We start from the raw sequence: 20,950 nt of genomic DNA, 5'->3' as shown, positions 1-20,950 counted from the left end.
GGATCACTTGATTAACTGTTCTCTTCATTCCCTCTGAAGCACCCGGCATTGGTCACTGTTGGAAGACAGGATACTGGGCTAGATGGACCTTTGGTCTGATGCAGTATGGCTGTTCTTATGACTGTAAGGATTCAAGGGTAGTGCATCCCTACCGTTAGGGGATATCACATGTTCTTACCTGCTATCGCTGTGCTTGGATCTAAAAGCCTGAAGAACTTGGAGTACTGGATTTCAGCTCCCTGGTGCATGACAAGCAGTAGTGAAAAATTTTGCCAGAAGGTACTTTGTAATTCCGTTTCTCTGAAGATCAAGGAAAAGAAGTTTCTCTTCTAAAACTGAAATAGCTTGAAGATGAGACATACTCTTCCCCTCCCCCCCCTTTTGTAAGTGCGCTTTCACAAATGAATGAAGACGCTATAGTGATTCTGTTCTTATTAGATGGTTTACTTCTAGCCGTGTTAACTTACTTTTTGCGGATACAGACTAACACGGCTGCTACTCTGAAACCTTACTTTTTAAGGCTGCCTCTTTATGCCGAAGAAGGCCAAACAGTCGAAACCTTTTAGATCAGTATTGCAACACTTTATTTGGGCTGAGTGACTTGTTTTGATGGAATAGGTGATAGGATACCACTATTGTGGTAAGGACGGGTGAGTAGACTCTGTGCCTGGGCAGGTGAATTTTCATGATAACTTTCTGAAGTTTTCTTTTTAAGTCTTAAGATATGAAATGGACCTGGGGAGCAAACAGCTGTGCATATCTATCAGTGTTATAGAGGGCAGACAATTTGAGTTTACCCTGTATAAGCTTTATACAGAGTAAAATGGATTTATTTGCGGTTTGGATCCCATTGGGAACTGGGTGTCTGGGTGCTGAAGATAGGTGACCTACTGTGAAGTTTTTGGTTAAAGTCTTCAGCTTTGGGGGTGTGGACCAGACCTGAGTCTGTGCTGCAGCAGGCTAGCGTGTCTGGCTGAACAAGAAAGGATTCTGAAATCCCAAGCTGGCAGGGAAAACGGGCTCAGAGGTAAATTCAGCACATCAGGGGTCCCTGTACCTGAACCCGTCACACCTGCCACTCCAGAATTTGTTCTAAAATATGTCTGAGATATGATTCAGAGGTCTAAAACCTGCTTCCTTCTCTAAGTTGGAGTTCTGTTTCTTACTATGTTCCAGGATGATGTTGCACATGATTTTTGCAAGCACTGAGTTATGCAATAACTGAGGTGTGAACACCAAGGGAGGAGAAACTGCTTCTGTAGTTGGATAGCCATTCACAGTCTTTGTTTAATCCTGATCTGATGGTGTCAAATTTGCAAATGAACTGGAGCCAGGATGGGTTGTAGATCTGGACAATGATCCCTCACTTTCACAGACCTTGGGAGGCAGGCCAGTCCTCGCCCACAGACAACCCGCCAACCTTACCTCTCACCAGCAACCACGCACCGCACCATAGCAACTCTAACTCAGGAACCAACCCATGCAACAAACCTCGATGCCAACTCTGCCCACATATCTACACCAGCAACGCCATCACAGGACCTAACCAGATCAGCTACATCATCACCGGCTCATTCACCTGCACGTCCACCAATGTTATATATGCCATCATGGGCCAGCAATGCCCCTCTGCTATGTACATTGGCCAAACTGGACAGTCACTACGCAAGAGGATAAATGGACACAAGTCATATCAGGAATGGCAATGTACAAAAACCTGTAGGAGAACACTTCAGCCTCCCTGGCCACACGATAGCAGATGTAAAGGTAGCCATCTTACAGCAAACAAACTTCAGGACCAGACTCCAAAGAGAAACTGCTGAGCTCCAGTTCATTTGCAAATTTGACACCATAAGATCAGGATTAAACAAAGACTGTGAATGGCTATCCAACTACAGAAGCAGTTTCTCCGCCCTTGGTGTTCACACCTCAACTGCTAGCAGAGCACCTCACCCTCCCTGATTGAACTAACCTTGTTATCTCCACACTGATTTATCCCTGCCTCTGGAAATTTCCATTACTTGCGTCTGATGAAGTGGGCATTCACCCACAAAAGCTTATGCTCCAATACTTCTGTTAGTCTTAAAGGTGCCACAGGACCCTCTGTTGCTTTGTACAGATTCAGACTAACACAGCTACCCCTCTGATACTATGCAATAACTGAGTTATTGCAGTTAGTAAGGACACCCTTTTTGGCAATTTTACTATAAGGTCTCTTTGTAGCTCTTCACAGTCTGCCTGGTACTTAAGAATGTGAGGGATAGCTCAGTGGTTTGAGCATTGCCCTGCTAAATGCAGGGTTGTGAGTTCAATTCTTGAAGGAGCCATTTAGGGATCCGGGGCAAAAATCTGTCTGGGGATTGGTCTTGCTTTGAGCAGGGGGGTTGGACTAGATGACCTCCTGATGTCCCTTCCAACCCTGATATTCTGTGATTCTATAACACTAATAGAGAGGTATGCTCAGCTGTTTGCTCCCCCAGGTATTAATCACTTACTCTGGATGGGTTAATTAATAAACAAAAGTGATTTTATTAAGTATAAAAAGTAGGATTTAAATGGTTTCAAGTAATAATAGACAACAAAGTAAGTCTCGTGTTTTTGCTTTATTTTGCTTGGCAAGTCTAAGCCTAATACATTAAGAAACTGGTTGCAGGTAAAATCTCACCCTCAGATGTTCCAATAAGCTTCTTTCACAGACTAGACTCCTTCTGAGTCTGGGCCCAATCCTTTCCCCGGTACAGTCCTTATTAGTTCCCGCAGACATCTTGTTGTATTTAAAGTACTGCACAGGATCTTTTCGGGGGGGGGGGGGGGGAAGGCAAAGTGCCACATTTATTGGTAATACATATGTCAATCAACACTGTATCATGCATATGATATGTATTACTCTCATGCACTCACATGCACACTCTGTCTTGTTGTTGTTACCAACTAGTTGCTCCCCTTAACTTCACTGGCCAGGTGAGTTAGATGGGGGAGAGGTGGAGCTGGGCTTCTGTTGATTCGGATCCATGCTCTGATGTTGACAAGACGAGACCTGGGGTCCTCTGCAAGACACCTCACATTTATAGCAGCTTCCCTCTCATGCAAATCTATACCTGTCTGTGTCTGTGTCAGTTGGTCATCTGTGGCGCTTCCTTCTGGGTGTTATCTTAATGCTGCCACATTTATTTTCAAAGAGGGTGTTTTCAAAAGAAGGTGCTCGCTTCTAACTCCCAACACATCACTTAAGGGACAAAAAGACCCAGCTTTTGGCATATAAACTATTAGTTCATCAATAAAGGGAAGACAAAATATATGGCTATCAATGTCCCCAAAGCAACAGAGTAGACGGAGAGACACTAGAAGTAGCAAATCACTTTACCTGTCTAGGGAGTGAGATGTGTAAAGATGGTGTCAACATGCTATATGGCAAGCCATGTATATTGAAAGCAGCAAACAACTTTCCAAAGCTTGAAAAGATTTGGAAAAGTAGCATGGCTGACAGTGATACAAGTATGAATTTTTAATTTGTCTGTCCTCCTTTGTGGAGCAGAGTCATGAGAATCTCCAACAGAAATGGATAAGATCAACTCATTCTAAAGTAAAAACCTGGAAAAGGTCTTCAGAGTTCACTGGGAAGTGTCTTGCAACATCAGAAATTATAAGGAGAGCAAACTAACCAAAAGCACCAAACATGGTCAGACAATGATGGACATATTTAAGACGTGCTTTAAGGATGCCACCAGCCTGAATTCCACATCAAGTAATGTGGACACCACCTGGAAAGAGAAGAGGGTAACCTAGAGAAGCATTATGCAGAACAAGAGAGAAAGAAGCCGAATCCATCAGTATGACACTCGGAACAGATCAGCACCAAACCGAAATCAATGGTGGAATTTGGATGCCCTATGCACCGATGGTGTGGGAGGATAAAGAATATTTGAAGTATGCCTTTTTACGGAGGCTAAAACACTTCTAGAAGCCAATCCACGTCAGCAGACTCATGCCCCTATGGAGTGGACCCCGTTGCAGGATTAGGGCCTGTGAGATGGCAAAATCCCAAGGACAAATTTAATAGATCCGACAGACTTCCATTTTAAACATCTCTGATCGTTCTCAATATTTAAGTTGTATGAATTGTATTAACTTCTAATGACATGAAGCATTCTGTGCTTCAGCTATGGCCTATTTTTTGATTTCTCTGAATAGTGTGGTTTTGTACAACAAAATCATGTTTAAAATGTGTGAAGGAGGAGAATGAGAAAATACACGAACATGAACATAGAACTTAAACTCAGATTATTTATTTAGTGAAACCTGCAATTTTACTGGAAAGCTTGTACACTGCAATGAAAATATCTGATTCAGTTTCTAGATATAGGTTTCAGAGTAGCAGCCGTGTTAGTCTGTATCCGCAAAAAGAACAGGAGTACTTGTGACACCTTAGAGACTAACAAATTTATTAGAGCATAAGCTTTCGTGGGCTTCGATGCATCCGAAGAAGTGGGCTGTAGCCCACGAAAGGTTATGCTCTAATAAATTTGTTAGTCTTTAAGGTGCCATGAGTACTCCTGTTCTTTTTTCTAGATATAGTTAAGTTAATGCACTTAATTTCAGCCAGTGGGCTTAATTCTCTTTTTACACTGTTGTGAACTGGGACTAGCTTCATTTAAGTCTGTGGAGTTGTGTTGATGTAAACTAGTGTGAGGGGAAAATCTGGCTCTCAATATGCTTAACTGGAAAGACAAATTAAACTAGCCTGAAGTACCTGCATACCACGGAAACCATTCTGACAATAACATCCATTTTCTTAATAAGATGAGTGCTTGGAAATGGAGAAGTGCACATGCTCTGATGTGAACTAGGTTTGGTCCTCTAAAAAGTAATAAAATGGGATTACATTTATTCAGTGCATTTTTGCTATTTCATCTAACATAATGACAATGTTCAGATACGGATAAGCTGTACTTTTCCATTTTCTTGAGGACATATTCTTATTAGACTTTTTTAAAGAAGTGTTGGGACTATGACGGGGTTGGGACTCACCACTGCAGTGCCTCCCGCTGGCACGTCTGGGAATTAGCTCTGTCCTCTGTCGGGCGCCCTCTGTAGGTAGGGTCCCATCCGTCGTCTGCTCTCCTGTTGGTGTCCGGACCCGCGTTGCTCCCCGCTTGGCGGCATCCTCTTCAGGACACTGCCCTCCAGAAGTGCCCACTGCTCTGGTGTTATCAGCAGTCCTTCGTCTGCACCTGTTCTAGTGGCTGGCTGCAGCCTCACAGTCTAGCCCCTTTGTCACGGGGCCAGCCACAGTCTGTATCAGGCCACGCTCCTTGTCAGCCCGGTGTAGTACAAGGAGGAAGGGGGGGACCCAGGCCAACCTGCTACTCTGAGTCCCGACCCAGGGACCCTCTAGCGGCAGACTCCCTGCCCTCCTTCTCTCCCCTTGTCAGACTTTGTCCCTGAGCTGCTTCCCCTTCAGCCCTGTGCACCTGCTCGGCCCTTTGTAGCAAGGCCTGCAGCCTGGGGTTTTCCTTGGCTGGAGCTCCTCAGCTCCTTTTGCCCTTCCCCAGCCCTTCGGGGGGAGGGATAGCTCGGTGGTTTGCGCATTGGTCTGCTAAACCCAGGGTTGTGAGTTCAATCCTTGAGGGGGCCATTTAGGGATCTGGGGCAAAAATCTGTCTGGGGATTGATCCTGCTTTGAGCAGGCGGTTGGACTAGATGACTTCCTGAGGTCCCTTCCAACCCTGATATTCTAAGATTCTATGACTGCTCTGTCCAAGGTGCTACCTTTCAGCCCAGGAACCCTCCTCCTTTGGCAGTCAGGGAGAGAGGGCCTTTCCTCCTGCTAGGCAGCCTTTATATAGGGCCTAACCCAGCCCTGATTGGCTGCCTCTGCCCTGCCCTGATCGGCTCCTAAGAGGCCTCTGTTGATTGGCTGCCGGCCTGCACTGCCTCAAAGGCCTGTTCCAGTCTTTTTCTTAGGGGGTTGGGCACTGCCCCACCACAGACTAGCACAAATCTAAGAGCAAGTAATCTGTAATGTGGGAGAGACGGTAAAAGATGCAGTGAAAGTAATTGAAATAAAAATCTTTCCTAGAAAACTGAAAACCAGAGTTTATGGAAAATTGTGATCAGAGTAAAACTGAGATTTTATAGTTAGTTTAAAAGAAAATAGAACTAGCCAGTTTGGCTCACATGTTCCACGAGTTGTGCCAATGGCTCAGCCAAACAATTTGACACTCCCACATTACCTGGGATACCTGTCAAAACTAGATAGAAATTTCTGCTTTTTAGTAAGACAAGTGAAATTATACAACTACATTATCTGACTGTGTGATATAACTAGAACTTGATATGTAGCTAGTACTCTAATTGCGGAAGACATATTCTTCTTACTTCATGCAAGGGTATGGATATACTGTAGTATTTTATAACTTTGGTCTCTTACCTGCAGAAAGCACGAGGGACAAGACTTAATGACAAAGCCTAGTTAGTCACCTAAATAGGTAATTAGACTTTCAGAAGTGCTAAGAACCTACCAACTCCCACTGACTTCATTGCCTAGGTGAACTTGGTTAAAGCAGTGGTTCGCAACCTGTTTACTGTTGTGGGCCGCATATGCAGCTTTCTGTGTTATGTGGGTCACATCCACACACTATACCTGTATACTACCTGTATGGCCCCGAGGATGTCACATGGGCTGTAGCTGTGTGCTGATTGGGCCGTAAAGGGCCACAGGTTGAGAACCACTGGTTTCAAGTGTTGTTGAAGGTTCATTTTTCTTAATGTTTTGCCTGATCATCTGTGCAAGGTCTTTTAAATGGAAGATTTTGAATTAAAGCCTCAAGTTTAGTAAATTGCTAGATGGATCAACTTTCTTTCTGGAGATGCACAAAGATTTAAGGTTTAAACAAAACTCTCAGTTCAGGGCAACTGATCCTGTATTCCTCTCTGTGATGCAGCGACAGTACCCACTCTAGGCTCCCAGCTGCTTAGTTTTCACCTCTCTTGGGTGGAGACCTGTGTGTGTGTGTGTATGCGCGTCTGTCTCCCTCTTCTCCCACCATCTTCTCTGGGGGTACTTCAGGCTGCACAGTTCCCTGTCTACACTATTATTGCCAGCTAACCAGATTGCTTAATGAGGATGGCATCTGTGTTTGCTTACTCTTGAAAGACTATGAACAAAGTAATTGCCAGCAGCTATGCGTTAACACGACCCTTTTTATGCAAGCATATTTATTCTTAAGGTGAAAGCATTACAAAGAAAACATTACAAACAAATAAAGAAACCTACACACATGCTAATAAACTTACCAAAGATCACTCTTCCCCCTTCCAACTCTAGCAGGAGTCTGTCTTTCTAACCCTTCTCTAAAGTTTCGGGCTCTCCCTTGAACAGAAGATTCTGTCCATTTGCTGGATCAGAAAGAAGGCCCTGAAGTCAGTTTAAACTCGAGCTGTTTATCCAAAAGATTTTTCTTTGTCTATTGGTCTCTAGAGAACTATCTCTTTAACGATTCCAACTCTGACTCATGTGTTTTCTGAATTAAAAAGCTTCATTGATAGAACTGGAAACAGGACTTTAAAAAAGTACTAATTAGACTCTTGTTTTTAATCTTCATTGTTTAATGCAATCCATTAATTCTTGGCAAAACTGAGTGAGGGAGATGGATCTCCAGTTTACGGATTGAGTGGGTTGAGGAAGGAACTTTGCTTTGTCCAGGTGCTTGTCATAATTCGCATGTGCAAGGGAGGCTCCAGCAACACTTCCTTTCCTTTTTGTCTAACAGCGATAACTAGATTAGTCAGTGTTGACGTTAGCCACATTAAAATTTTGTCAGTTGTGCTCTTTGAAAAGGCATCGTAACATTTGAAAAAGAGTAGGATATGACCCAGGAGAGAGGTTTCCAGACCTGTTGCCCCCAATGAGAAATGAAGGAAAAGGTTAGGATTTTGACTTTTACCTTCTTAAGTTGTCTTTGGAAGGGTCCTAATAATAACTGCTATCTTCTTGCTGGGGTATACTACCTGTGTATGTGCACTTGGATTGGTGCCTTGGATTCTAGAGAACAAACCTTCTGATTGTCCATGATTTTGGGATGTGTGATGTAATGATGAGCTCTAGAAAGACGTGTTAAAATCCTCAATTAGCATTCAGTATTAAGGCACTTTGTTTCCCCTTTGATGCTGTTTTCACAGAGCCCATTGTAGGAGTCCTGTGCCCAACCTCAGAACACTTCTGAGCCATACTTGGCAGTTATGATTGCAGTTCCATCAGGTCCTCCATTGACTAGACTGCCACCTTTTAATGGTCCTTCAGTTTCTCTACCTTTTGGAGTGGTCATAGAACATATCTCTCCCTTCATCCAATATTAAAGAAACACACTTAACTATAAATAGTTTTTTATTTTGACGATAGGGTTAGGTGGAAAAGTTTTTGTTTTTACTATTTCACTCTGATCATTTCATTGAATCTTTAATTTAGGCCTTGCCCAAGATAGGGGACCCATCTAAAAGAATGGGATTATTGCACCAGCTTCAGATGAAGAGCGCTAAAGGCTGTGATGCCTACAAGGTCTTCGCAGAAAGGGCTCCAAAGGGCAGTAAGACTCTGTGCTCCAGAACCTGTTTCTGCAAGAGCTCTGGAAGCGCATGAGTTTAGGGGACATTCTTTTGATTATCTGAACTTATTTTAAATATGTCCATTGTCAGTCTAAGTGCATCTTTCAAGTGAGAAATTTGACTGTACTGAACATTCCGTGTTTATGACCAAACGATTGAAATGCTTTTAAAAATGGATTTACTTCTCATGTGGTTGTTCCTATCTCTAAAACATACTTCTTAGCCTGCATAGATATTTAACAAAGGTTTCTTTCTTCTCATAGGTTTTGGAAGGAAGGATGTAGTAGAACACTTGCTGCAGACAGGAGCCAATGTTCACGCTCGTGATGATGGAGGGCTAATACCCCTTCATAATGCTTGTTCCTTTGGTCATGCTGAGGTGGTTAGCCTGTTACTATGTCAAGGTGCAGATCCAAATGCCAGAGACAATTGGAACTACACTCCTCTGCATGAAGCTGCTATCAAAGGGAAGATAGATGTGTGTATTGGTAAGTATTTATCATTAATTGCATCAATTTACTTAAAAATGCAAACACATTAATATTGCAGTGAACTTGTATTGCTTGCAATTGTAGTGACTGTTTCCATTCCACTTGATAGATAAGGGACCAGTTGCTTTTCTCTTCCTTGTTAAGAAGTGTCTCTTTCTCTTCCCCCCTTCCCCTCTCCCAAACAAGTAAAGAGATGGTAACCTAAAATTTAGTGACGTACAGGATTCATAACACGGTGTTTTCTGAGCTTGCGGTCTGGAAAGCTAAACTGGCACAGGAGCTAAATTTTGATGGAGGAGTAATCTAATGCAGTTAATTTACCATTTTGGCAGAAACATAACATGAGAACTCTGCCAATAAAATGGAAGATTTGACTTCAGATAACATCATGGCTTTTTGAGGCTGACCCTGGCATTTGAGGTATTTTTCAAACTGTGAAGACAGGTATTTCCTGTGTTATAAGAAATGAAAGGCTAACCATTTTACTATTGTTGGAAAGCTTTGAGGGACTAGTTACGAGAAAAAGTTGTTCAGCACAGTTACATATTTTCTGCATGTGCTCTAGCCTAGAGCCAAAGTAATTTGAAATAAAATTGAACATTTCAATCATTTAAAATGTATGTAGGTCATAGTAAATACTCTTCAGTAATATCTTTCATTTTTATATATTTTCAGCCTGCTTAGTAATACTTTCTTCAAGCAGAGTTCTTTATTTTTAATTTTTAAATGTGCAAACTGGCTTGAAAGTTCCTTCTAAAGTAAGACATGTGAAATTGTCTGGTCAGTATTTCAGATCCAGAGGGGAAAAAACGTGATTATGTAGCCACATCATATTAATGATCATGGTAACAAATTTGAGATCTTAGTTGTAATCTGAGAGCACTTCATTTTATTATATGGACCAATTTTGAAAAATCTCCAGTGTTTGCTTAAAGACAGTCAACATAAAAATTTAGTAGGGAGGTTATATTACCAGTGGATATAGCACTAATGAGACCACTAATGGGAATCCTGTGTCCAGTTCTCAGTCAACATTCCAAAAAGGGTGGTGGAAAAACTGGAGAGGGTTCAGAGAAGAGCCACAAGAATGACTTGAGAACTGGAAAATCTGCCTTGTAATGAGACCTTAAAAAGAAGGTTAAGAGGTGACTTAATTGGGTCCATAAATAGCTACACAGGAAGAAGAGACCTGATGCTAGAGAGCTCATTTAGCTGACAATGGCATGACAGGATCCAGTAGCTGGAAGATGAGTCTAGATGTGCACAGGAATGCATAACAAATTTAAGTGAGGGTAATTAATCGGGGGAATATTTTGCCTAGAATCATAAAATATCAGGGTTGGAAGGGACCTCAGGAGGTCATCTAGTCCAACCCCCTGCTCAAAGCAGGACCAATTCCCAACTAAATCATTCCAGCCAGGGCTTTGTCAAGCCTGACCTTAAAAACCTCCAAGGAAGGAGATACCACCGCCTCCCTAGGCAACCCATTCCAGTGCTGCACCACCCTCCTAATGAAAAAGTTTTTCCTAATATCCAACCTAAATCTCCCCCACTGCAACTTGAGACCATTACTCCTTGTTCTGTCATCTGGTACCACTGAGAACAGTCTAGATCCATCCTCTTTGGAACTCCCTTTCAGGTAGTTGAAAGCAGCTATCAAATCCCCCCCTCATTTTTCTCTTCTGCAGACTAAACAATCCCAGTTCCCTCAGCCTCTCCTCATAAGTCATGTGCTCCAGCCCCCTAATCATTTTTGTTGCCCTCCGCTGGACTCTTTCCAATGTTTCCACATCCTTCTTGTAGTGTGGGGCCCAAAACTGGACACAGTACTCCAAATGAGGCCTCACCAATGTCGAATAGAGGGGAATGATCACGTCCCTCGATCTGCTGGCAATGCCCCTACTTATACAGCCCAAAATGCTGTTAGCCTTCTTGGCAACAAGGGCACACTGTTGACTCATATCCAGCTTCTCGTCCACTGTAACCCCTAGGTCCTTTTCTGCAGAACTGCTTCCTAGCCATTCGGTCCCTAGTCTGTAACAGTGAATGGGATACTTCCGTCCTAAGTGCAGGACTCTGCACTTGTCCTTGTTGAACCTCATCAGATTTCTTTTGGCCGAATCCTCTAATTTGTCTAGGCAATCCTCTAATTTGCCTAGGGTTAGGGTTGTGGTAGATTTTTCCATCGCTTGACATTTTTATATCAAGAATCATTGTCTTTCTCAAAAGTCATAGTCTAGTTTATGCCATATTAAGGACTTAACTGATTCCTTAGAAACCTGCAGTGTACACTTTTCTACATGTGTGTGAAATGATTCTGGTGTAGTTTGATCAAAATGTAGACAATTTAGTGTCTGGCCTGTCTGTTTTTCCCATTTTAGTACGTCCGTGCCTATTTTTATATGGGGCCCTATCTCTTCAAGTCCTGTAAGTAAATAACTCTGCAGAGCAACTTGTATACATTTATTTATAATTTAATTTTCTATGTATGGCAGAACGCTTGAGTGTTAAGAGGACATACAAATATCAGTCTGTGATACAGGTTGGAGTCTTGTTCATGCCTTAAGCAATATTTGATGGCACAGCAAGGATTCAGACTACTTGAAAATATATTTCTGCAATATTCTTAGGCTTGGAAGGATTAATTTTTATTGATAAATGTTGATTTCACTATAAACACAACAACAAATGTTTAGATGATCAAAGTTTGAAGATAGGAAAGGTAATAAAAATGCTGCTTGAGAATTTTAGTTAAAATCCAGTGATGATTTTTTAGACTTTTGAATTAGGCTTCTTATGAATGGATTCATGAATGAATAGTTTACAGGTATGCCTTGTTGATTTAACTTTGTATATTTTGACATGTAATGTTGACAATTTGTTTTAACGGCATATAAAGATTTAACTTACTTATGCTGTCATTAAATTATTCTGACATCCTCCCCCATAATTTCCCACAACTGTGAAAATTTAAACAGAAAAAATGCTTAAAAATAAACTTCAACTGGCATTATACAAAAAAATGCTGACATGCATAAAAATGGATTCTTCCAAGCCTAAGTATACTGTATAATAACCATTTTTACCCAAAGTGTAGATTACTAATATAATTGCTATATAAGAAATGGACTTGAACAACTCAAAGTGTCAGGTACTAGACTTAAACAAGTCAGGTATGCTTTATTATAAAGCATGGATTTGACAGTGTCTCGAACACTGGCACAACATATGAGAATTTATTGTTGAACTCCACAATATCTGCTGAAAACCAGCAACTTAACTTTTTAGAAACTGTCCACTGCCTTTTTTCCCCACATGCTTCATTTTGGTTCTTGTTTATTTTGAACATCATCCAAATGCTAAAATGGGAGACACTTGCCATATTTGTTCTTTTTCCTCCCATCTGCATGTCTTTGTCCATATCCTCCTTACCATGAGAATGCTGCTTCTGTAATATGGCTGGAGAGTAAACTGGTAATTGAAAAGTGTAATGAGCCAGGAAACATGGAAAATTTATTAACAGTGGTCTTTCAGAGCCACAATAAAAGCTACAAGATAGGAAAACTGGAAAACTAGCAAAAACTGGATAGTCATTACAATAGATCTGAAGATTGCTAATGGTCTCTGGGTTTTAGTTATTAAATAGTTTTAAAATGGTAAATGCACACTTCTACTGCAAATAGTTTTTATATTGCTTAATTGTCATCAAAATTATTTGCATCTAACTGGACAAGTGTGTGCACATATGAGATGTGCGCGCACACACTTCACACATTTCTTTCTCCCTAGGTAGAGGATGAGAGAGAACAAACCATATGTGGCAAGTGTAGTTCATGTTGCTTAATGTGGACTGGAAGGTGCTTGTTTACCATGGTAATAAGATGGTATAAGAATCTGTATAGAACAGAATGGAAAGGTGCACCTGTTTAGCTCAGAAAATCTGGCCCATGACTTGTAGTCTGACCTGGTCTGTCCCTTTGTCGTCTTTGTGCTCTTTATCTTGGAACACCAAGGATCCCTGAGGATGGCAAACACTTAGCAAAAGTGAACGTGGCTGGCCATTTCTTACGGGATGACTAGGCATTGAAAATTTGTTTTCATTGCTTAGTAATCAAATGTATGTTAAGTTTTGTCTGTTAACTCCATTTAATGAATGCATGTGTTTTTCAAATTGACTCAAGCATTCGAAACAAAAAATAGTTAGACAGCAAGTTGGTGATATTTATAGATCTTTGTGTTGGCTCATCTATTACTAAGACACCTGTTTAATGTCTGAGTTCTGCTCCCAGAGCTAATGAGAAGCATTTTGCTCTCAAGTATTGCTATTCAAGATCGAACACCATTTTGTTTGCTTAAGGAAGAGCCAAGCAAGAAACATTTTACTATAATTCAAGGATGAGCACTAAATATTCACGGAAGAGCACTGTAAAGTCATAGAAGTGATTGTCAAAGCTAAGATAGGGAGAACCAAGGTTTCTAGTTTGCTATGCAAGACCAAATATGAGGGAACATGAGCATAATAAGAATTCAACCTTTTTGTTTCTGTACAGTCTCAATAAAACATTGCATCTAGCTTAATATTAACTGTTTGTAGTGCTGGGTGTAGGTGTAGAGCACACATGCTTATGGCCAAAATGTAGGAAAAGCTCCTCCCCCTCCCCTTTTTTTTTCTGAAGCAAAATACTGAAAACTAACCTTGATTAATAGTCTTTGCATGTAAATCTTGATATAGATTAGGCAACTGAAATTGTATGAATTTACCACTTCTGTATGCAGCTTTTTTTTTCTGTACAACTCCAGACGCTATGGATGGAGACTGAGCATCGTAACTTGTTACAACATCCTTTGATATCTTTGCCTTTGTCTACACCAGACATATTTTCCAAAAGCTTCGCATCAGTGCTGCTAACTATTGTAAAGAGAATTCCGTTATTAGTCTCAGTAGGCATGCTTGAGAAATCTTTGGATTCTTATAGAACCCTTCTGTATGCTGGAGGCAATCAAAGTAATGAAAAGGAAGAAGCTAGTTTTCTGCTATTGAGGTACTCCTTGGTTCATTATTATAGCGGGACTTTATGTATGAGGCTTCAGCCATTCAAAGGTCCTTGCACCAAGTAGCTCTCCTAGGGTATGTCTACACTATGAAATTAGGTCGATTTTATAGAAGTCAATTTTTAGAAATCGATTTTATACAGTCGATTGTGTATGTCCCCCCTAAATGCATTGTCGGTGGAGTGTGTCCTCACTATTGTGGCTAGCATCGACTCACGGAGCGGTGCACTGTGGGAAGCTATCCCACAGTTCCCGCAGTCTCCACTGCCCATTGGAATTCTGGGTTAAGCTCCCAATGCCTGATGGGGCAAAAACATTGTCGCGGGAGGTTTTGGGTACATGTCGTCAGTCTCCCATCCCTCAGTGAAAGCAACTGCAGACAATCATTTTGCACCTTTTTTCCTGGGTTACCCATGCAGATGCCATAGCACGGCAAGCATGGAGCCCGCTCAGCTCACTGCTGCTGTTACGAGCATTGTAAACACCTTGCGCATTATACTGCAGTATGTGCAGAACCTGGCTAAGAAACGGCCGCACAAGGGCGATTGTGAGGAGGACATGGACATAGACGTTCGTGAAAGCAGAGGCTGTGGCAATTGGGATATCGTGGTGGCAGTGGGGCTGGTTGATACAGTGGAACGCCGATTCTGGGCCCTGCAAACAAGCACAGACTGGTGGGTCGGCTTGGTGTTGCAGGTATGAGATGATTCCCTCTGGCTGTGAAACTTTCGCATGCATAAGGCCACTTTCCTGGAACTTTGTGAGTTGCTTTCCCCCGCCCTGAATCGCAGGAATACCAAGATGAGAGCTGCCTTGACAGTTGAGAAGTGAGTGGTGATAGCCCTGTGGAAGCTTGCAACGCCTGACTGCTACCAGTCAGTCGGGAATCAATTTGTAGTGGGGAAATCTACTGTGGGGACTGCTGTGATTCAAGTAGCCAATGCAATCACTGACCTATGAATGTGAATCTTTAGTGCATATGGCACATAAATATCTTGCGACGCTGGTTACAACAATGCCATGCGAATGCCTGTTCTCACTTTCAGGTGACATGTAAACAGTATCTCCTGCAAATGTAAACAAACCTGTTTGTCTGTGTGACTGGCTGAACAAGAAGTAGGACTGAGTGCACTTGTAGCTCTAAAGTTTTACATTGTTTTTTGAATGCAGTTATTTTTTTGTATATAATTCTACATTTGTAAGTCCAACTTTGATAGAGATTGCACTACAGCATGTGTATTAGGTGAATTGAAAAATACTTTTTCTTTTGTTTTACAGTGCAAATATTTGTAATAAAAAATAAAATGAGCACTGTACACTTTGTATTCTGTTGTAATTGAAATCAATATATTTGAAAATGTAGAAAACATTCAAAAATATGTAAATTCATGGTATTCTATTATTGACAGCCCTAAAAATTTTCTTTAAAAAAAATCTGATAGCATGCTGAATTTGTGGTTCCTGTGATGTCACAATCTATAATAGCAATTTAATGGTAGATTTACTGGGTGTGTTCTGACCAGAGATCCCCACAGGAAGCAGCGCTCTTTGAGTGCTACTCTTTTCACTTAATCTGTCTGCTCGAATCACAAAATAAAGATTACTCTTTTTTTTCACCATATGAAACCCATCTTACAATGAGTATGAACTAATATTCTAAATGTTTCAGTTCTTGTTAATATGTGAAAGCAACATTTTTCTTGCAGAACTTTAATCCTACTTGTTAGAAAGTTGTATCTGTGGATTCAGGGAGAGTGGGAAGGAGTCACCATAAAAATAACATCCCCACTTATTTATAGAAATTGGGGAATGGAAGTGGAGGAAATTCTATGATCTGACTAATACAGTAGACGTGACTAAGACAGCATGGTTCTTTCTGGCTTTAAAATCTAACTAAAATCTAAGCTTTAAAAACTAACTTGAAAATCTAAAAGTTGACTAAACATGGAAATAGTGCATAATAAGCATTAAGGGCAAATATAGAAATGTTAATATGCCAAATAATTGAATTACATGTCTCACTGACAAACTGTTGAGAAATAGGCATGTACTGGAATGGAAGCATCAAATGACCACAACGTGAATTTAAAGTAGATCAAAGATGGCAGCACTGATTGTCATTGTATAAGAAACCACTTTACTTGGAGAGTAGATATGTCAAATTTGGTGACACTGTTTGAGTTTTAAACTGTTCTGAGCACTCTTAAAGTGGGTTTAATTCTAAAGTTTCATCACTGGCTTTCAAAAAACATTTTCTACCACCTACCTTATGGGCTTTGTAGATTTCTAATTTTGTTCTGATCTTTTTTTGAGTGAAATGTCAAGTCAGACCCGGATGCCATCCAAAGAGAATAGTTGACGCCTGTTAAGTAGAACTTTGTGGAGCATGGGTGGCTAACTACAGATCAAGGCACTCAGAATGAAAATGGGTCTATACACAGAGCAAGACTGGTTTCAAATGTAATGCTATAGTTGTGGGAAAACATAAGCAAAACATCAAAATCGTTCAAGCTTTTACAAATATTCAGATTCCTTGAAGGAAAGTGATACTGAAATACTATCTGATAACAGTGACAAGAGAATAGTGTCTTTACAAGCTATGCTTCTTGGGTGATTGTCTACACTGATTCCACCCTTGGTGCATATGTGCCCCATGTGTATGAAATCAGATTATTTTTTGAATAGCAGTACCAGTTGTGGCTGTGCCAATGCCCATCCCTCCCTCCAGAATATCATAGCTCAGGGCGTAAGGGGCAGGGGCATCCATTGCTCAGTTCCTCTGAGCTCTGGTGCAAGACAGAGTACTAGCAGTGCCCATGTTCCTTATCCGACATAACCATTTCCTAGGTCACTATTATCGGAAGGTTCAGACAAGCACACACTTTTGGGGTCTCATCAGATTGCTGAGGGGATCCAGTTGCTGGATTCCATGTACATTAAGCCTCTGGAGTCTGAATCAAGTTCAAGCATTGCCCCTAGCTTGGGGTCTCTATACGCACTCTTAGGGTCCTGTGGCACCTTATAGACTAACAGATGTATTGGAGCATAAGCTTTCATGGGTGAATACCTACTTTGTCAGACGCATGTAATGGAAATTTCCATTACATGCGTCTGATGAAGTGGGTATTCACCCACGAAAACTCATGCTCCAATACATCTGTTAGTCTATAAGGTACCACAGGACTCTCTGTTGCTTTTTACAGATCCAGACTAACATAGCTACCCCTCTGATACTCTTAGGGTGAAGATCCTCTGTCAAGTGCTCCCTTCTGAGGGTTGAGATGTCGTGGTTAATCTGCCTAGCCTGTTAGCAGTGCTGGCAACTTAGACTTCACCATAGTTTAAATGCACTGTCTCCTAGAACTCAAGCCATGTGGGTATTCTGGGCCTACAGTTTCCCTCTTCAAGGGAAATGTGGTTGTGTAGCACATACCTCACATACTTTGGACAGGATTCTGAAACATCACTGCTCTTTCCTTAAGCACCAGAAATAGAGTACAGATCATATAGAATATAAGCCTGAATGTAGTGTATGTAATGTAATGCTGCTCAGTCTTGCTCACCCTTCATTTGTGGGGCAGGGGACAACTGTCTGAATTGAGGTAGGCAAGGTTCCCCAGTCTCGTATTCCTGCATTAGCTTCCTTTTTCTTGAGGTGGTGAAATGGCTGAAGATGCAGAACTGATGTTCCTGCCCTGTATATAACTACCTTGTCTCTGTGTGAGGTGGCTCCCAGGTCAGCCTCCTCAGGTGATCCCAGATTCTTACCAGCTGATTTTGCTGCCTGGCAACCTCTTCCCTGACAAACCAGTTCTCGTGGGTTGGAGCCAGTCTATTGTTTAGGATGTTTGTGTTAGAATAGAATCATTAAATTAGGATGGTCTTCTGTCAGCCTTGTATCACAGCCCTTTGGAATTTAGGTCCAACATGATGGTGAAAGGACAACAGAAGGCAATGTGCTGCACCTTCAAAATTTAGTTTGCAGCTTGGTAAAGATACATACAGAGTTCATAATCTCAGAGTTCAGAAATTATTGCAGATTCCCTAAATCTTTCCACTACGTGGACTTTTTCAGAGTTATTCTTAGATTAATATTAGTTTGGTTATTAGTTTTATTCTTTTTACCTGTTGGCCGCTTTTTTTTTTAGTAGCTGTCTTTGGGCTGGTCTACACTATCACTGTAAGTCAATCTGAGTTACACTATTTGTTATGTAACTTATGTAACTGAAGTTGATGTAACTTAGGTTGGCTTATGGCGGTGTCGATACTGCACTATGTCGATGGGAGATGCTCTCCCGTCGACATAGCTTCTGCCTCTCAGGGAGGTGGAGTACAGGTGTCGATGGGAGAGTGCTCAACAGAGCCACTAAATTGACACCACCACATCGATCGCAGCGGGGCCGATTTAGCTGGTAGTGTAGACAAGCATTTGAGTGGGTAAATATACCACACCCCCAGTAAAGGGGGTTATTCCTTCATTATGGGAATTCCCAAATCTCCTGGTTTCAAGACCTGCCAGTTGTGTGACTCTGCCATGCCTGTTAATGATAGGTGTTCGAGATGCCTCATCTGCCTGCCTGGGAGACAGGCATGTGCCAGATTACAGCTCTTTCTAAGATGGACCCTCAAGAATAGAGAAATGAGGCTGAATTTCTTGCTGCTGGAAAGATTAATGCAACGTCCATCTCTGTCCCTGAGAAGCTTGGGAAAGATCCACTGCACCCTACCTCTGCACTAGCAAGTTGTGCCTCAGCCTCTATTTTGAAAACTGCTTCTTCTCTTAGAGCACACTGCACCTGCTTGTGTTTTTTAAAGAGGGAGGACTGAGTACCATGCCAGTCAGGCTTCTAGGTGCAGAACACCACCCCTGACCTGAAGTAAGAGGCTTAAAACTTCTCCTCTGCCTCCAAGATCCATGGCCTGGAGTTCCTTCCCAGTGCCGTGGCACTGATGGTTCTTTCACCCACAAGGACTCTGCTGCTTCAGTACCATACCTGCATCAGGCGCTCTGGCTCTGGCATTGACACAGACATATTTTGTGGTGACCACTTCACCCCATCACAGAGCACCATCTCAGCACTGACTCTTCCCTGGCACTGAAGATCCCAGCACTGAGACTCTTCTTGCTACTGGCTCACCTGTTGTCTGTTGGTCTGTTGCCTGAGTCTCAGATACTGGATTGTTTTGAGATGTTGTCTCCAAGCAACTATCTGCTACAGTCATACCTCATTTGGAACCATGTGGACCCAATACTTTGGACAGGAGTGCCCCCTCTAGAGGAGACATATTACTTCTTGTTCTCTTCATCAGCATGCTCCAAAGGCTGTCCTCTCTCTTGCCCCCAATATTCACCTTGTGTGGCCCAATGGGTATCTGGTATGGAACCTAGAGAAGAGTATACTGGAGAACATGAGACAAGTGGACTTCAAGGAGCACCTTTTGTGATATCCTCCCCTGAGTCTGCCACCCCATTTTTCTTACCAGCCCCTGGGATGTGAATCCCCACTTCAGAAGACCAATTTCTTCAATATGTCAGCTAGGATCTCCTTTACTGATGGGGCAAACCCCAACCACTCAGCCCTGAATCCTAGAGGGTGAGGAGTACATAGAATATCCTACTCCTTATCTTCGTCCCTTAATGAGGCTGTCGAACCACCCTCTTTTGTGTCTCAAAATGAATTTAAAACCCTTCAGGATCTCTTGAGGAGGATTGCAGGGACCCTCCACATTCCATCTGAGATGATACAGGAGAAACAGACTATTAGACATTCTCCACATGGCAACACTGGGTAGACCAGCAATGCCCATTAACCTTGGTCAGCTCAGAGAGATCCTTGTTATCTGGCATACTCCTGCCTCCATCCTACCTAGCTTGAAGAGGGTGGACAAAGTATCAACTCCCCACAAAGTGATTTGAATATCTTTTTCCAGCACCTGATCCTGGTTCCTTAGTGGTTTAAGCAACTCAGGAGAAGTCCAGGTAACAGGCTTTCTAAAGCACCCCTCCTGAAACGAATCCCAACTCAACCCTTCAGGAGGGACCTTTCTCCAAAAACTAGTTTTGATGTGAGTTGAGTCTGACAGAACTCTCCGTGGATCTTCCTTCTCCTTCTCCTCTGTTCATCCCTTTAGGAACTGTATTTCCTGCTTCCGAGACAATTGGATGAGGGCCCTCGAGATAAAGGGGAATCCCATTCATTTAGAGGTTTTTAAGGACAGGCTTGACAAAGCCCTGGCTGGGATGATTTAGTTGGGGATTGGTCCTGCTTTGAGCAGGGGGTTGGACTACATGACATCCTGACGTCCCTTCCAACCCTGATATTCTATGATTTAATAACAACCTTCTTGCCTCCTTTCCCATCCCTCTTCAGCTACCAGTCTCATGAGTCTCTTCAGGAACAGGAGGTGAGCTCCCTAATACAACACAGAGCTCTTGGAATAAGTACCCTTAGTATTCTGAGGGAGTGACTTCTATTGTCATTTACTTTCCAGTCCCAAAGAAAGGGAGTTGGAGACCCTTTCTTGACTTTCAACATCTCAGTGTGTTTATCTGTCATTTTTTTTAGATTCCAAATAGTCATCCTAGCTTTCACAGTCCTTTCCCTAGATCTTTTGGGCTGGTTTGTGGCTCTCTAACTTCTGGATGCATATTTTCTCCTCTCCATCCATGTGGCCCACAGCTGATACCTCAGATTCCTAGTAGAGACCTCTTTATTGATAGAGTACCATCTGTATTTTTAAATAACCTTTATTAAGGCCTAAACTGCCATCTAATTCGTTTTTTAAAATGTAAACACATGGGC

The 20,950-nt window shown here is 42.0% G+C and overlaps 1 protein-coding gene across 2 annotated transcripts in view; it reads left to right on the top strand.

The window, feature by feature from the left end:
• TNKS (tankyrase) overlaps nucleotides 1-20,950 on the top strand; it is a 320,206-nt gene that overhangs the window by 12,040 nt on the left and 287,216 nt on the right. For both annotated transcript variants that reach the window (XM_065597440.1, XM_065597439.1), the window contains exon 2: nucleotides 8,868-9,092. In XM_065597440.1, coding sequence (XP_065453512.1) covers nucleotides 8,868-9,092 — 225 coding nt within the window. The remainder of the gene's footprint in view (nucleotides 1-8,867; nucleotides 9,093-20,950) is intronic.

The sequence above is a fragment of the Chrysemys picta genome, chromosome 5, assembly GCF_011386835.1.
Source record: "Chrysemys picta bellii isolate R12L10 chromosome 5, ASM1138683v2, whole genome shotgun sequence".
Lineage (NCBI taxonomy): Eukaryota > Metazoa > Chordata > Testudines > Emydidae > Chrysemys > Chrysemys picta.
Note: the sequence above shows the minus strand (reverse complement) of the source record. Positions and strands in the feature narration are given on the sequence as shown.